The 17069-nt window shown below is 33.0% G+C and overlaps 3 protein-coding genes across 4 annotated transcripts; 1 reads left to right on the forward strand and 2 right to left on the reverse strand.

Annotated features, from left to right (window-relative positions):
* Nucleotides 1–2595: 2595 nt before the first annotated feature.
* LOC141687539 (UDP-glucuronic acid decarboxylase 2) lies at nt 2596–6233 on the forward strand. The gene is made up of 7 exons (XM_074492847.1): nt 2596–3365; nt 3590–3732; nt 4220–4299; nt 4383–4466; nt 4553–4627; nt 5465–5557; nt 5723–6233. The coding sequence occupies exons 1-7, from the start codon at nt 2767–2769 to the stop codon at nt 5936–5938; spliced, it is 1290 nt and encodes a 429-aa protein (XP_074348948.1). The 5' UTR covers nt 2596–2766; the 3' UTR covers nt 5939–6233.
* A 2170-nt stretch (nt 6234–8403) lies between these two features.
* LOC141687473 (uncharacterized) lies at nt 8404–10816 on the reverse strand. The gene is made up of 7 exons (XM_074492765.1): nt 10744–10816; nt 10552–10610; nt 10147–10171; nt 9253–9327; nt 9021–9125; nt 8807–8924; nt 8404–8655 (listed from the first exon to the last, which is right to left on the reverse strand). Exons 2-6 carry the CDS (start codon nt 10554–10556, stop codon nt 8808–8810), a joined length of 327 nt encoding a protein of 108 aa, XP_074348866.1. The 5' UTR covers nt 10557–10610; nt 10744–10816; the 3' UTR covers nt 8404–8655; nt 8807.
* A 1302-nt stretch (nt 10817–12118) lies between these two features.
* On the reverse strand, nt 12119–16301 carry LOC141687232 (uncharacterized). 2 transcript variants are annotated; one of them, XM_074492437.1, is made up of 7 exons: nt 16113–16301; nt 15689–15815; nt 14657–14733; nt 14307–14414; nt 14103–14222; nt 12868–13041; nt 12119–12624 (listed from the first exon to the last, which is right to left on the reverse strand). In XM_074492437.1, the coding sequence occupies exons 1-7, from the start codon at nt 16200–16202 to the stop codon at nt 12523–12525; spliced, it is 798 nt and encodes a 265-aa protein (XP_074348538.1). In that variant the 5' UTR covers nt 16203–16301; the 3' UTR covers nt 12119–12522. The 2 variants fall into 2 exon arrangements, with proteins under 2 accessions (XP_074348538.1, XP_074348537.1); XM_074492436.1 differs by having other exon boundaries at nt 14657–14805; nt 16113–16298.
* Between the last annotated feature and the right edge of the window lie 768 nt (nt 16302–17069).

The raw sequence follows: 17069 nt of genomic DNA on the forward strand, positions 1-17069 counted from the left end.
TGAGTAAAAATAAGAAAAAATAAGTTCATTTTAACTTTAATTTAAATAAATTTTCAAAATTCACCTAACCGGTTAACTTAATAGTTGTCAAATTGGCACATGACACAAAACAATGACATGAAAATGACACGATATAAATGAACTTATGTTCACCTTTTCGGTACACGAACACGATGGAACATAAAATATAAACGGGTACGAATATGTGTTTAACCTTGGATACAAAACATGACACGAAAGTACACGAAATAAATAGATTTATTAATACATATTTATAATCTATATACATATTTTTATAATATTATATGTATATATTCATATAATTCATATATATTTATAAGAAAATATCAGAAAATGTATCAGTATATATATAAATATATGAGTAAAATTTTATGGAATCCATGTTTTAATTGGAGTTCTCGGAGTCCATCTATGTTTAGCAAATAAAATATCTTCTAAAACGTGTTATCTTGCAAAACATGTTTCACAGTTATCATTACTTCAATAAAATCATGCAAATTTCATATATTTACAAGTATGATATGTATGTTTTGAAACTGAAACATGAACATTTATATTCTGCAAACTAAACATATTTTGTAGAATAATATATTTTACAACATTCTACTTGTAAAATCTATGCAATCAGCAAGATTTTCAATAAAATTGTGATATTTGTAGAATATCATTCGAAAAATAATACATTTTGCAACAATTTAAACTATATTTCACTTGCAGAACATATATGGACTTCAAAGACTCCAATAAAATAATGGACTCCATAAAATCATGTGTTGCAAATATCATTATTTTATTCTACGAAACATGTTTAGTTTGCAAAATATTTGTTCAATTTGCAGAACATATTAAAGTTAAAGGATCTTCAACGATTTTAATAAATTAGTGATATTCGTATAATATACTTAATAGAATAATATATTTTATAGTATTTTTGTTGCAGAACATAGATGATCTCCGAGGTCTCCAATGAAATAGTGGTCTTTATAAATCTTTATATATATATATATATATATAGGGTCAGATTCACTGGGTAACTATTTTATTAAAGTAACTAAGTAACTATTTCTCATAAGTCCACGTATATAACACGTTCATCAACTTTAACAACGTTTATGTTCTACGGTTTATTATTCCTAACTACCTTTAGGTTATGCAATTTTGAAATCTTATTCTGTATTCTTTAACACGTGTGCTGTATTTTTTTTTAAGTATTTTACATTATAGTGTTCTTTAATTTTTTTGCATCTAATTATGTGTTCTATAATTATTTTTATGTTCTTTAATTATTATTTTTATAGAATTTATTCTTTATCATTGTTCTTTATTTTTAATTAATGTTATATAATTTGTATGTGTTTAGTATTTTTAACTAAATTATGTAATTTTTGTATGTTCTCTTTTTTAGTTAATGTTATTTTTAACTAATGTTAGTGAAAGTTTAACATGTCCTGTAATTATTTTGTGTACCAGATATTTTTATTTAGTGTTCTGTATTTTTTAACATTGTTGTGTTTTATAGTAATTGTTTGTTCTTTAAAATTTTGATCCCGAGTATTTTTTTTCTAGAGTTTTATTTGCTTGTTTTATGTTATTTTTAGGTATTCTAATTTTAAAATACTATTTGTTAGAAAATAAGGGATAGAAAATATGTGTAAAAGAAATTATTGACAAAATTAAAAAATTTACATGACACATCAACAATGAACATGCCTTTTTTATTTTTAATCTTAAAATACAATTTGTTGTGTTGCAATTAAAAACATATGTAACATATTAAGATTGAAAAATTAAGTCTAACGTGTTTTACAAAGGTAAAACAATTAAGGTGTTTAAAAATGCAAGTTAATTAGGTTTTGAGTGAATTGTGACCTCGTAGTTATTTTTTATGTTTTCCAAATCATCTGGACCGTGTATACAAAATCTATCTAATGACTCAAATTTAATTACTAAGTTATGTGATTAAATCGAGTTATCATTTGATCATTTCTCTATTAAAAATATAATATTTATATATATTTATTCTACACGAAATGTACATTTAACGATGAGTTACATATATAGGTTATTTTTGTGTACACGAATTCAAAACGAATTCGGATAGGTGTTTAATCTTCTGTTCTGATACACGAAATACGAAAATATAAAAGACAAAATTATACAAAATAATGCGAATTAAAGGCTTTAAACCTAGATAACTTTAAAGACTTACTAGTTAACACCTCAATTTTTTAGATTTAATTCGAAGTACATGTTCGTATTCAAGTATGAGTTATAACGTTGGGATGGTGTAGGAGTCTCTACTAAATTCTAGGTGCACGAAAACGGGCTTTTCCAATAAAAATATAAAATTATCGGTCTTTCTAATATGTGCCCAATGACATATAATAAATATTAAATTTTATGAGTTTGGTGTATTTTGATTGGTGGAGTTGTTGTAAATGCAGGGTCCATCACTACACCAAACTCATGAGAATTAGTGCGAGTTAGTACTTACTGTGTGCATATAAAAAATTCCTAAAATTATATGAGAAATTTAAAAAAATAAGAATTCATTTCTGCCTTCCCAGCAAAAACACGCCCCCACCCCACTCTTTCAAAACAAACTCTCTTCTTTCGCGTTTCTTTCTCGCATAGGAGTCCACTTTTCTTCCACAATCCATATAAATTTATAAAACCCCCCCTCCCCCAACCTATACTATACAGTATACACACAACATCCTCCATCCTCCGCCGTATCACCACCAAATGGCATCGGAACTAATCTTCCGTGGACACGAGTCCCAACACACACCCGACACATACTCTCCCAAACCTAACAAACCATGGCTCTCTCTCATCCGTCCTCTCCGTTACATCCTCCGTGAACAACGTCTCATTTTCACTCTCATCGGCATTATAATCGCCTCTCTCTTCTTCTCTCTCCTCCCCTCCCACCCTGGTCCCACCTACACCCTCCCCGGCCCCACCACCACTCATCTCTCCACCTCCTCTTTCACCTCTCCCCGCCGAGACTTTTTCGCCGACAAATTCGTGAATTCCGGCGGGAAAATACCGCTAGGGCTGAAGACCAAGGGGTTGAGGATTGTGGTGACCGGCGGCGCCGGATTTGTCGGGAGTCATCTTGTGGATAGGTTGATGGCGAGAGGTGATAGTGTGATTGTTGTTGATAATTTTTTTACGGGACGGAAGGAGAATGTGATGCATCATTTTGGAAACCCTAGGTTTGAGATGATTAGGCATGATGTTGTTGAGCCTTTGTTGCTTGAAGTTGATCAGATCTATCATCTTGCTTGCCCGGCTTCTCCCGTTCATTATAAGTTTAATCCCGTCAAGACTATCATATCCTTTTTTATGGTTTATATTATGGTTTATATTATGTCTGGTGATTTATATAGCTGGTGATTTGAATGCAAATTACGTTTAGTAATTTGCATCCAAATCACCAATATCGGTGTGTTTACATTTAGTAGTATAACAGATTTAATATTAGGTTTATTCTCGAATTGTGTTTCGAAGTATTAGGGATCTAATTATTTTGTTTGGAATCCTTAATTTTTGTTTACAAGACAAATGTGGTGGGTACTCTAAACATGCTTGGATTAGCTAAGCGAATCGGTGCGAGGTTCTTGCTAACGAGTACCAGCGAGGTGTACGGTGATCCTCTGCAACACCCACAAGTTGAGACTTACTGGGGCAATGTTAATCCCATTGGTACGTTTTTAAATTTCAATATTTTTTCAATTTGTTTAGTTCTTGTTTTTCCGGTGGTGTACTTTAGCATTTGGAAATGGGCGGGGCTAATGTGAGCTAGGTAAGTCTTTTGTGACAGAAGACTAGTACTTTTCTATGTTTGGTGAGATGTTTTGTGTGTAAGAGCCACGTGGTGAAGTATGGTTGAGTGTTATGACTTTTTGTAAGTAGATCTGGTCGGAGTCTTTCTGGTCAAATCATACCCCTCGTTTGTTAGTAAATGGACGGCTCTGATTGTGTCCTTTTTGCTGTGTGTTGATTTGATGGTAATATGATAGATTGATGTGTCTGATGAATTGTTATGACTATTTATGTTCCAGCATTTCACATGTAAAATTTAATGGGCTGTTAAATGTTGTTATTGTTAGGACAAATTTGCAATCTTTTTTTGTTTTTTTTTCCTAATTCATTTAAATAAATATTGATATTTAAAAGATTGTGAAAACAGGTGTGAGAAGTTGTTATGATGAGGGTAAAAGGACAGCTGAAACGTTGACAATGGACTACCATAGAGGTGCTGGAGTTGAGGTATGCATTTTTTATTTGCATCTCTACGAGCTTCTGTGTCATTTAGCTAAGTTTACTTGTTATTCATTTTTTTTAATGTATAGGTGAGAATAGCCAGGATTTTTAACACATACGGGCCTCGGATGTGCATAGATGATGGTCGCGTGGTCAGCAATTTTGTTGCGCAGGTAATCATTTCGGTTTCAATCTCATTCTTCTTAATTGGTTGTATCAGCATTTTGTAGTGGTGGTAATAACATTTTGTGAACCACAGGCATTGAGGAAGGAGCCTTTGACAGTTTATGGTGATGGGAAGCAAACAAGAAGTTTCCAATATGTCTCTGATTTGGTATGTGTCTAGACCATAAAATAGTGAATTAGTGGATTCATACATAGCTGTCTTCTATATGATTCTTATTTTGCTGATTATAGTTGAGTAACTATGATAGTTTTAGGCAGGTAGGTGAGACTAGTTGCATTCAGAATTAGTCTGCTTGGACTTTTTATAAATATTTATTTATGTATATGAGATGTTTTAGACTGTGACATATGTGCTACCATGTTACCAGATCAAACTTGCCCCCTGATATTTTTTGAATGTTTATGCATAGACCAATACTACTTCAACCTGTTTTAGCCTTTAGGTAATGATGAAAAATGGGGGAAGACTAAAATTGTAGAATTTGAAAGCATGCATTTTAAATCCCAGTTGAAAAATTAAGCTAAATTTACGTAGTGTTGGTATTTGATCTCTAAAATTGATCTCTGATACCATTTGAGATGCATTCTTAATTAATCGAAATCAGCCACAAGGAGGGAAAAACAATGTATCTCAAATGGTAACCTCCCAAGTACTGTGGGATGATGCATTCAGGTTCTCACTTACGTTGACAATCATTTCTAATTGCTCTGTAATTTTTTTAGGAATAAGTATATTAAAAGCACCGGAGACTTCCGTAAAAAAACACCTTCAGAGGCATTCGTATCTAGTCACTAGTCAGTAACCCAGGCTGTCTCTTTTAGGAAAAATTCTTCCTTTTTTAATTAAAGAATGTATTGTATAAAGAATTAAGAATGTTGAGCTAATGCTTGGCTTCTAAGGTTAGGCTCTCATACAAGTAGATCATTCTTTTAATACAAATCAGGCAAATACTTTATATATGAGATCTATTTTTTTATCTGGTAGGTGGAGGGTCTGATGCGTCTTATGGAAGGAGAACATGTGGGACCTTTCAATCTTGGTAACCCTGGAGAATTCACCATGCTTGAACTTGCTCAGGTAACAGCTGTAACTGATTTGAGTTTCTACTTGACTTGGTCATGTACAATTTTCAAAATTTTAACCCTTTATGATTAAGGAAACATTTGAGGCCGTGATAATATCTTTGAATATGTAGTTTCGAAGCAAATTAAATAGTAAACACCATGCCATGTGTATACACAGGTGGTCCAGGAAACAATAGACCCAAATGCAAAGATTGTATTCAAGCAAAACACAGAGGACGACCCTCACAAGAGGAAGCCCGATATCACAAAGGCAAAAGATCTTCTTGGTTGGGAGCCCAAGGTACCTCTTCGCAAGGGTCTGCCCCTTATGGTTTCTGACTTTAGGCAACGTGTCTTCGGTGATCAAAAGGAAGATGGTGCCACTACAGCCTAAACACGGAACATATATACCTTTTATACCTGCAAGGGAAGGCGAAAATGTTCAATAGAACTAATACTTTTTCCTTCCCACCCCTACCTGGTACAGCAGCAGGCAGCCGGCAGAGAGTCATGAGTCTATATTGCCTTCTTGTTTACATCCAAGTAGTATTAGTTTTGGGTCTTCAGATATATCAATCTTTTAATAGTTGAAGACTTCTGTACTATAATAGAAGCCGTGCCTATCGCATAATAACTATATTGCAGACTTCAATATCAGCTTAATGCACTATTTGAATATTTTTTCACTACATTTTACTTTTCTCAGTTATGCATTGGGGTTTCTGTTCTATTATGTTACTCATCTTCCCATAGGACAGGATTGAATATACAAATTTCTCATTTATGTGAATAGCTCAAAAAGTATTCGATAAAGGAGAGAATACAGATCAAAAGGGAAGCTGTAGGAGTAGATATTGTTTAGGAATCTGCAATGATATCCATGAAGAAAAGTGTAGAATAGTTATAAATTTGGAACATGCAACATCCAGACGGGGGTGACATTTGATAACGCATTGCCAATTGCATGTATTAAGAAATATTATATGAGATGCATACAAGCTGAGCGAGAGATCGACTAAAGCAGTTAACTACAAAGAGGCCTGTTATCAGAAAAGATCTTATCTGTGTGTAAGAAAACCGGCAGTGGTGTGTAGAAAGAGCTTGAAAGTCTGATAAACAGTTAGAGACAAGTTGGATGAAGAAAAATCACTTGGCAAGGGACCAAGGGAGAAACAAGAAACGGAGAATATGGACCTTCTATCATCCCAGGCTCTTCTACTCCTTAGAGTTGATGTTATTAGTGTGTCTGGGACTTAAAGAGAATACATGAATTTTTTTACATGGAAGTGTAACAGAAGAGGCCCAACAAAAAGAATGCTTTCTTGCTATAGATTGCTGGAGAAAATTAGACCAACTAAATTCAAAGAATGAGAAAATTAAACCTAGGTCAGTCTCGGAGGAAAATTACTCAATCATAAGGTCTAGCTGGCAGGCGGCAGCAGCTGAAGGGCGTAGCAGAATGAAGTTCAAAAGCAATGACGATGGAAAAAATTAAATGAATGCATTACTGAAAAGCTGTTGGACATTTCTTTTAAGATTTTCGTTCAGACCGACTCAAAGGAAGAAACCAGCCAACCCGATGTAGAAATCTCTTTATTATAGATTCAAGTGAGAACTAAAGAAAGATAGGCTGATCCGGTTGTGAGTAAAAAGTAAAACATGGGAAACCAGCAAAAATAGCTTCAACACGGAATCTCAAAGATTAGACGAGGGATGTTGGAAGAGAGGTAGTTTACTGTAATGAAATCACACTTACGGAGGAAGAAGAAGAAGATGGGAGAATGGTGTATCAAGTCGAGGACGTTCGAGAGACGAGAGTGTAACATTGTAGCCTAGTGGATACGCTTTACCCTTGATAAACTGAGACGGAGGGGGTTATGTCTACCAGTGTTCATGACTCACCGACACGAACATTTTCATTCAAAACATATGTTCGAGTAATTAGTTTCTAGTGGTAGTTGAAGAAGTGGATTTCAGATGCATGAAACTATAAGATGCAACGGCGTGGAACCATCGGCCTTAAAGCTCTTAGTACTTGCAATTCCCGAGGATAAATCAAAATGTCTGCTGTGGATTTGTCTAGCGAGTTGCTTTATATGTAAAATGGTGAGAGATTAAAAGTGCTAATTTAGAAATCCTTAACATTGTAGCTAGGAATTACGATCCCTTAGGCCATGCCATTTATCCTTGGTGACGAGAAATTAAAAGTTCGAGTCTAACCCATGCTCATCATTCACCAACCTAAAACTCAAGTATTTAATTTTAGTTACTAAACATATCCAATAAAAATTAAGAATAAGACTATCACAGGCATTCTTTGCGTTAAATTATAAGATGCAAAGGTGGAACCATCAGCCTCAAAACTCTTGGGAATAAAACAAAAACACTTCATCTGTCTAGTTAACTTTATTTGTAGAATGATGGAAGAGGGAGAAACAGAGCTCCATTACGTGCAATCAAATTGCGAGAAAACTGTATGCAGCTAAATCTTAATAGTTGCAAGCAAACGGTACTCCTCAGGTGAATCAAAACATCAGTGAATACCATTCTTCGCCATTTATCTGTTGCCAATGTATGAAAGTAGAAAACCATCCAAGGGACTACTTACATACTGAAAAGATCGGGAAACACCCTCTTCATATACAATTTAACACAATCTTATCATATCAGATGCACTGATGCACAATTACAATAGTTAGTGATGTCGCATTTATATCAAGATGTTTGTGCTTTATTGCTTTTTACGTCCTAAAAAACTATTTAAAACCTTCTAATTCCTTACTATTTAAAACCTTCTAATTGACAACTTTGTACGGTATAACAGAAGTAATTCATCCCTTACACAATTCATGTCTCATATATTGAAAACCTTTTTTTTATAACCCCATAACTTGGAGACTGGAAAAGCAGAAGCCAGCCAGAATAAAATCTAAGAGGTACATCACTTGAAATAAAACTTCCAAATATCATACAGCTCCCAAACTTTAATCAGAAAGTGCTTTAAAACAATTCAGCTGGTTTAAGAACCATTTTAAAGTTAAACACTACGTTGTAGATAATCAAGTACAACGCTTCTCCGCCTACAAGTAGCTCCAGATTCATTTCCATCATCTGTATATCAATGACAGAACTTATTGTTAATATTAGATAGAATGCCAAGCAAATAGACCCTACAAATGATACATATTCAACTATGAGCCTAGTAATAGACATCACAAAGGAATGAAATATTAAAACAGCCATGTTGCAAAGATTGCATTACCTCACTTGGGGTTCCTGAGGACAATGATCACTGAATCTCCTCGCAGGAACATCTTGCTAATAAACCTCTCTTTGTTAACTGGAAGAGATTTCTTCTTGCCTTTACCAGCCTTTGGAAGCTGAGTATAAAATTTTGGCAAACATTAAAGGTGATTAAACTTGAAAATATATAATAAAGAGGATAGTAATGAAATCTATCTAATATGAAAACAAACCTCTGTCCACATCTCCCTAACATTTTCCATCACCATGTTGCAGTGCCGATCAAAAGCTCTCACACGGCCCAGAAGCTTTTTGTTGTTACGGCAGTTAATAAGGACCTGATGGGGAACGATAGAAGAAAATAATTATAATTGCAATAACTTGTGTATTACTGAATTGAGTACACGAAATCGTTGTAATATATAAATTAAGGAGTTCAAAACTGCAGAATGGAAGGATCAATACCTGGGTGTTATTTTTAACACTCATCATGAGCACGGATAGTGGCCCGGTGTTAAAGTCCTCTTCCTCAGTCTTGGCCTATAAGGAAAAGTATGTAAGTGAATGCAATATACTTGTGCATTTGTGTGTGAGCAGGAGATGGTTATTTAGTACAAATTAAAGTTCTAACATAATTTGGCTTCTTCACTTTTTCAAGTGAGGGTAAGGTTGCGTTCATCATACCCTCATCGAAAACTACTTTAAGCAGGCTTTACTATGTATGTTTCGTTGGTTGGTTGAAGTTTTCTAATATCACACATTTTATTTCTGGAAAATTGATATGTCCGTCTTAATACAATTTAACTACACTTGGTTCAGATTAACAGCCAGCATATTCTTCCAGATAAAGGAGAACTAAAAAACACCAACAGAATTTGTACAATTCAATTTAAAAAACTCCAATCTAAGTTAAAAGGTCAATATAAACAAATTGTACAAGTATAATAATTCCTAACTAGTCTAAAATATATTGACCTTGCTTCTACATGATTCTTACTTAAATGTAAAGCATGTACGATCTTTAATTTTTTTTAAATATATATATATATATATATACTAAGTACCTGACTTGGACATCGCAAGCTCGCAAACTGATAATAACATACTAAGTGATGAAAGATACAAATATAAAATATATTTCTTAATGCAAGATATTTGACATGAAACATTGCAGTGCACGCACCTAAATAAAAGGGGCAAAACATTATGGAAAGAGCAGCAACAACATAGTAGAAGCGTACACCCAGCTCTAGACATCAAACATATAACTTGTTTTATAATAAAAAAGATACAAAATAAAACCAAACAAACAGATATAGTAAACATAAGAACATAACGAGACAAAGTGAGAAAACTTACAGGAACATCCTCATCCATTGGTCGACTGCAGAGAAAAAACGGAATGAACAGTCAGTAACCGCAAAAAATTAAGCAGATATATCAGTCAATCATATAAACACATAAATTAAGCAGATATAAACAGTCAATCATATAAACACATCGTGACTCGAAAGTAGGCTTCGATTTTTTTATAGAATCATCTTTTATCTCTAATTCCGTAACAAAAATACGGTACATGTGAGACACTATCACGGTAATATAATTAATTTACAAGATATGAGGTTTAAAAACAAAAGGGGATAAATCTACGCATATTTATGAACTTAACCTAAACATAACAAAAAATAAATTATAAGAATTAACATGAAGAATTAGAGTAAAAAGAGAAGCAGGCGATACAAACGTAGAGTAGAATGAACATACCTCATCTTTAATCGGAGAAAAGAGCTCTAAAAAATCTGAGAAAATGGCTTGTCGAAACCCTAAAAAACAAAAGTAGAAATTGAGTACTTATTAGTATCAAGAGGCTTTTAAACGACAAAGTAATTATAGAGTGCGTGCGTGTGTGTGAGTGAGGAGAGAGAGGTAGCAAAATTAGGGTTTAGAAGGAGGAACCTTTTTGCAGCAGCAGATCTGGAGTGCGTTCGAATAATTACTTTAGCCTTCTTCCGCCCAAATTAGAGAGAATATATACAGGAGGTTCTTGGGCTTTTAAAAGCCCATAGTAAATTAGTACCTCACTTATACATGGGCTTTGATGGGAGAAGTCCAATAATGCTCTTAAAATAAATTTAGTTATTGCTACAATTTAATATGAAAAATAATTTTTGACAGTTAAGATAGAACTTATATTTCAATAATAAATGTAAAATATATTCAAATATATTCAAATAAAATTATATTCTAATTACTTAATTTTTAAGTAAATAACTATATTTGTCACTATTATTTTATCGATACATTTTTGAACTGGCATGCTTATATGACAATTATAACAACATCTATGGTTGTATTTAGTATGAAATATAGTATTTTGTTATTTTTCCAACAAATATAACATCCCACTGAACTTGATTTTTTTTATTTTAATGTTATATTATAGCAATAGCAACATCATTAGATTTGAAAATGAAAATTAACAAAATCTTTACAAGGCTAATTGACTTCATTTACATTAAAAATTAAAAATAGTAGGCTCGGATTCTATCTCTCCTTCATTTGCCATAGTAAAATGGGGAATTTTAGGATATTAAATGACAATCCAAATAATATATATGAATTTTTTTGATAATCGGAGATTAGTGTCTTTGCGCTCGATTACCATTCCCGACTCCTTTGAATCCTAAACGTGGTAAAGTAATATCTTTTTTATATATGTATCAACTTCAAATAAATTATTAAAAATATATAAATATTGTTGTAATTTTTAATTTTAATCCACACATTAATTTGAAGTTTACATATTATGATATAATTTATGTCTAATCAAATTACTTATGTATATTATCAATATGATCAATATATGTTAAATACAATTAAAGTTTAAGATATTGCATTAACTTCAAAAAAATAATTTAAAATAATGACTTCACATGTTAATTTATATTATAAAAGGTTTAATATAGAACGTGTTTATAATAATAAAATTTCCTGTAAATAAAAGATCCAGAATAAATTTTTTAATTGCGTCATTTAATACATTTGACAACAATGCTTAAATTAATAGTGTATATTAAATAGAATAGGTTTCTAAAAATTTATATTAATTTGCTAACAAAATATTATCATTCTATATATAACTGAATAAACAAAAAAAATGAGAACAAATTTATGTATGAAAGTATAAATATATAAGTAGTTTATAAGCTGCAAAGTTGCCCCTCTCACGACAGGGGGTCTCCAAGTCTCATTCCAGCAAAAGTTTATATTGGAAAACTACTTTGGTTGGCCCATAAGTTACAACTCCAGTGGTTAATTCAAAGATGGCAGGGAAATCAAAGTAGTGAACTAGTGATAAAGTAGCCAAAGCATGTTCAATCAACAGCAGCATCCCATGCCTCGTGGGCATCAAAACAATTGGTTGAAAATTTAAAGCCATACTTTAGTAAAGACAGAAAAGTATACTACAAACTGGCAATCAACCATAATATCCTTCCTAATTATCTTGTGACCCTTCCAGAGAATTTCTTCTCACTCAGAGAGCAATAGTTTCTCATGGTTTATTACAATAAAGAAGGGTGAACCAGGGACTTGAACAGCTTGATGGTGCTCGAAGTACTAATACACTAGCTGCAGGTCCTTCGATTACTTTTCTTTCTTTCCCGTCCTTACACCACAAATAACCAGATTCATTTAACATCTACTTAGTGTAGCTGAGTAGCAGAAAATTGCTTTTTAACGGTTGATTGGTGTATGCATCCTCTCGACTATTTTATTAACAGCAGCACGTGACATAACTAAAGTGTCGTGCAACAAGATGCTATAGACATTCAAACCCTGCATAAACATTAAAATCGACGATAGAGCATGAGCACAGGGGCAGGCTAACAGGAGGCAATTGCACAAAGGAAAAAAAAAATAGTCTCATGCTAAAAAATATACTGTAATCTAAAAAAAAAATTACCAAATTGCTGCGACTTTGGGTATGGCCACTATGTACACGATGAGATGGGCACCAAGACGTATAAAAAATCGAGGATATAACATATTCTATCACAAAGATAATAAAATAGGACTTACAATTGAAGGCAGAACGTTGACATAATGCAGATTTTGAGTAGACAGCTTTAATTTTTCATCAATGGGACCTCCATCCACCAAAAGAAGTTTTTTAGTGTTTTCCATATGCTTCAGATAGTTGACGATGTTCTTCGTCTTATGTGTAGGAACATCCAAATCATCAAATATTGCTAGCTGTATATTAGGGAAATATTTATAGTTAGCTTGCAAGAAATGGTGGAAAATGCAGCCCTCGCTAACTACATATTAGGTTTACACTTACTGAAACAAACCTTGACAACCTTTGTCTGTGTCATTCCAGGACCCAGGTACAGTACAAGAACATATTCCAAAATGAGTAATAAAAAAGAGGGATACTCTACATTCTACAACTATACGACATGTGAATATGTGGCTGATATTCAATCATCTTTATATTTCTAAAGGTAGCTAACACATTGCTGCATAGCAAGGGTAGTAGATAACTCTAAATTTATAGCTAAGATTATCTAGATCATGTAACAAAGATACTTCACTAGTTTTAGCTCCACAATAAGAAAAGTTAATGAATGGCAACTTTATGACATCTAAATGCAATGCCAAAATTGTAATCGCCGTTCCCAGGAATTTCAGATTTTAATGTTATGCCCATATCAATTCAACCCTCAAATGCGAAAACGGTGGGTACGGGAGCCAAGTCGGATCCCTCGTTGATGTTGCAGACGTCACTCTTTAGCAGTGCAGTTCAAGTAGGATAAAGGCTTATGCAAACTGCATTATACAATACGTTTTTAAACTTTATTTGTTGTAAAGTGCATACAAAATACAAATTATAGATATACACACTACTTCAGAAGAGTTCAAAATAATTCATACATATTAAATCCAGAGCATTAAGCTTCCACACCAATGTATAGTTTTGAATTATATCCAAGAATCCTAATATTTGAGAAATGAGAATCCTATTTAAATTATAGATATATGCACTAATTCATAAGAGTTCTAAATAATTTAAAAACGTACTAAATCATGAGCATTCAGCCAATAATGCTGAGTTGCGCATCAATATCTAGTTTCAAATTATATCCAAGAATGAGAATCCAACCCTTTGATTAACACGTGTACGACTCCTGTGCCCGAACATAGATTCCAAGTACATATGGTTGCAAGACACTAGAATTCCGTTTACATGCTCCAAGAACCACAGAGTTTACAGGCAGTAGAGGTTGCCAGGTACAGTTAGTGAGGAAAATTACCTTTCCTTCTGCTGCACGAGCTGTTAATGCGATCTTAAGTCCTAGCCGACGAACTTTCTTGTTCAGCTTGATAGCATGACTTCGTGGCTTTGGACCATGCATAGTAGCACCATGCCTCCACTGTTACCCATTAAACAAATCTATCAATATATGTCCAGATCATCTTACCCCAATTAATGAACAGATAAATGGTAGTACAATTACCTGAGGTCCACGCTTTGAACCATGCCTTGCTTGACCTGTACCCTTCTGTGGCCATGGTTTTCTCCCAGTTCCACTGACCTCACTAATAGTTTTCGTGGAATGAGTTCCCTGCACAATATTAGCCAATAAAATTTGGAAGCCTAATTATGAGAAGATGAAAGATGATGTAATGCCTTTATTGCACAAACAATTACATTGAACTCCTACGTGATGATAAAAAATTAAGTGTAGATCAAAGCAGGTGTATCCAATAATTTTAGCACAAGGCATCACTATTTGTGTGCCTGGCCAACATATAAGTCTCCAGCAGAGTTCCCATATTACAAGTTGCAAAACTTGTACAGATGTACCTGTTGTCGTTTTGCAAGCTGCCATCTCACAACCCGGTGAATAATATCCTTTCTAATAGGAACATCAAAGACATCACCTGCCAAAACCATGAAGCCCTTATCTTCATTATTAAAATTGGTAACGGGGATTACCAAATCCTGATAGAGTCCTGTAATATAATACATCAATTAAATCAAAGAAAAGTTTAAAAGTCTATAAGACTTCATAAAATTGAAGTAATAGGCTTCGTAAATTGAACATCAAAAGTTTCAAATGATCGTAACTAAAACAACTTCAAGTCCATCCGACGGCAGTTGTTACCCCATTATACAGCAGGAGTACAACAACGGTTCTCTTAATGATCTTTTGATAGAAGTCCAATAAGCAGTATCTAAATCAAATATAATTCCTTATTTCAGCACCATTATCGCGTAAATATGTGATCTCACTGCCAGATGACAGTTGTTGAGTTTGGACAACAGTGAGGAACTACTATCTAGCAGTATGTCATTTTTTGCGTTCCTGATGGATCTTTCATGTAGATCAGTAAAGACAATCGGTACTGGTAAAAGAATAATAACTGTCTAAGGATCAAAATATAAATCTTTTTTCCCCAATGTGTTAGCCTATGCTGCCCAATGTTTAAAGACGGCATTATCGACCATATAGATGATTAAATATTTTAATAAATTCACTTAGCATCCTACATCTCTAGGCAGATCTAGACTGAAAGTACTGGGTAGCAGAGGGAGGACCTAGGAAAAATCCAAGGCAAATCTTATTTATTTTACTTTTGCAGTTAAATTTATAATTTATATGATATATAGCATCACGATGTAAGAGTTCCACATAAACACAGTAGATGAGAAAAGGGACTCTTACCAAGTTGGTCATAGTCAGTCCTATATACAATGATACACTCAGTTTCTACTGGATGATGGTTTACGTAATCTTTTAAGCACGTTTGTTGGTGTGTGTGTGGAACAATCACTTAACAAAATAAAATAAAATAAATTGCACAATCGATTAACATTTCTATGCCATTCACTTACCTATCTTACGCTCCGGAGTTAGAACTTGCCCCCTGGATAACAAATCAGAGGGAAATGCTCCTTCATTTGATTCAGGAGTTAAAACTGAAGTTGACAGATTCCGAAAAGCTTGAAACAGTGATCTAGTCTGCATCCAAGAAAAACAATAAAACGAATTTGATGAGTGCCAATTTGAACTGCCCCTCCATATAAATACACAATGAATTACATATACAATAAAGATGAGTAAAAATCAAAACTTTCACACATACATACACCTAATGAATAGAAAATGTAACAAAAATGCCTGAAATATAAACTTTCGCACAAATAAAAACTATTATACAAATAATAAATCATATAAATGATTGAGAAGAGTAAAAATCTAAACTTTAACACAAAATACAAATGTAACAGAAAAACAAAAAGGGGGAATAAAAATTACAGCGATTGGGGAAGAATCGTGGAGGAATGTGGAACGGAGAGGCTGACGAGAGAGCAATCGGAGAAGCTTAAACCCATTTGAAGAAGCCATTTTTGAAGCACGAGATTTTCAAAACCCTAGCAAAAACCCTGTTTTGATTCAATTCGGGGACCCGAATATAGATACAGCTTTGGTGTATCTATATATCTTTTTGGTTTTGTTTTTTTTTTCTCGACAGAAATCTTACTTAATTTCAAAAATTATACACTTTTGTGAACACCGTTCATTATATTTTTTTTATTAAAGTGAAACCATTTTATTTATAAAATTTGGAAAAGTACAAATTTCAAAGTAAAAAGTAATTTTGAGAGTTTTTTCATCTACAAAGATTATCATCCGAGAAAATGTATGTTTAATATATTTATTGTTCGTAATCTAAATTAAGATAATCACAAAAAATAGATTTTTTCAACCGTTTAAGATAATAAAATCTCTATATCAGAAAATAAAATATAACATATATAAAAAGATCCATTAAATTTGTATACTATATACTACCGTATATACTTAAGCCTTATTTGTTCGGATGTATCTCAACCGTGTAAATTGGAGTTTATTTAATTTTAAAACATGTTTAATGTATTTTAAATTAGATAAAAGAAGTTGAAATTTCATGGTATTTTTAGTTCTTACAAATTATAGAAACTTAATTATCAAGTTCAACAAAATCATACAATACTTACCAAAATTAACTAAATAGTCACTAGTTACGTTATAATAAACCAAACACATACATTTTCGATACATTTTTAATTATCGTGTAACTTATAGTAGTAACTTAATTTCAAGAAATTCAAGTTCACATGTAACTATAAAATTGAGAAAATAAAGGAGGCCTTACTATCATCCATTATAGTTTCATTCATCTTCTGTTCCAATATACTTTTCATCCCGATTAAATTTGAAAAACTTTTATTG

Source organism: Apium graveolens, chromosome 9 (genome assembly GCF_009905375.1).
Source record: "Apium graveolens cultivar Ventura chromosome 9, ASM990537v1, whole genome shotgun sequence".
Classification (NCBI taxonomy): Eukaryota; Viridiplantae; Streptophyta; class Magnoliopsida; order Apiales; family Apiaceae; genus Apium; species Apium graveolens.

Coding starts and splice junctions, on each gene's coding strand:
- LOC141687539 (XM_074492847.1), top strand. CDS start 2,767: ATGGCATCGGAACTAATCTTCCGTGGACACGAGTCCCAACACACACCC. Junction 3,366..3,589: donor CCCGTCAAGACTATCATATC/CTTTTTTATGGT, acceptor TGTTTACAAGAC/AAATGTGGTGGGTACTCTAA. Junction 5,558..5,722: donor CCATGCTTGAACTTGCTCAG/GTAACAGCTGTA, acceptor GTGTATACACAG/GTGGTCCAGGAAACAATAGA.
- LOC141687473 (XM_074492765.1), bottom strand. Junction 9,328..10,146: donor CAATGGATGAGGATGTTCCT/GTAAGTTTTCTC, acceptor TTTTCCTTATAG/GCCAAGACTGAGGAAGAGGA. Junction 8,925..9,020: donor TTAGGGAGATGTGGACAGAG/GTTTGTTTTCAT, acceptor TTTTATACTCAG/CTTCCAAAGGCTGGTAAAGG.
- LOC141687232 (XM_074492436.1), bottom strand. CDS start 16,202: ATGGCTTCTTCAAATGGGTTTAAGCTTCTCCGATTGCTCTCTCGTCAG. Junction 15,816..16,112: donor ACGATTCTTCCCCAATCGCT/GTAATTTTTATT, acceptor TCTTGGATGCAG/ACTAGATCACTGTTTCAAGC. Junction 12,625..12,867: donor TCAACGTTCTGCCTTCAATT/GTAAGTCCTATT, acceptor ATGTTTATGCAG/GGTTTGAATGTCTATAGCAT.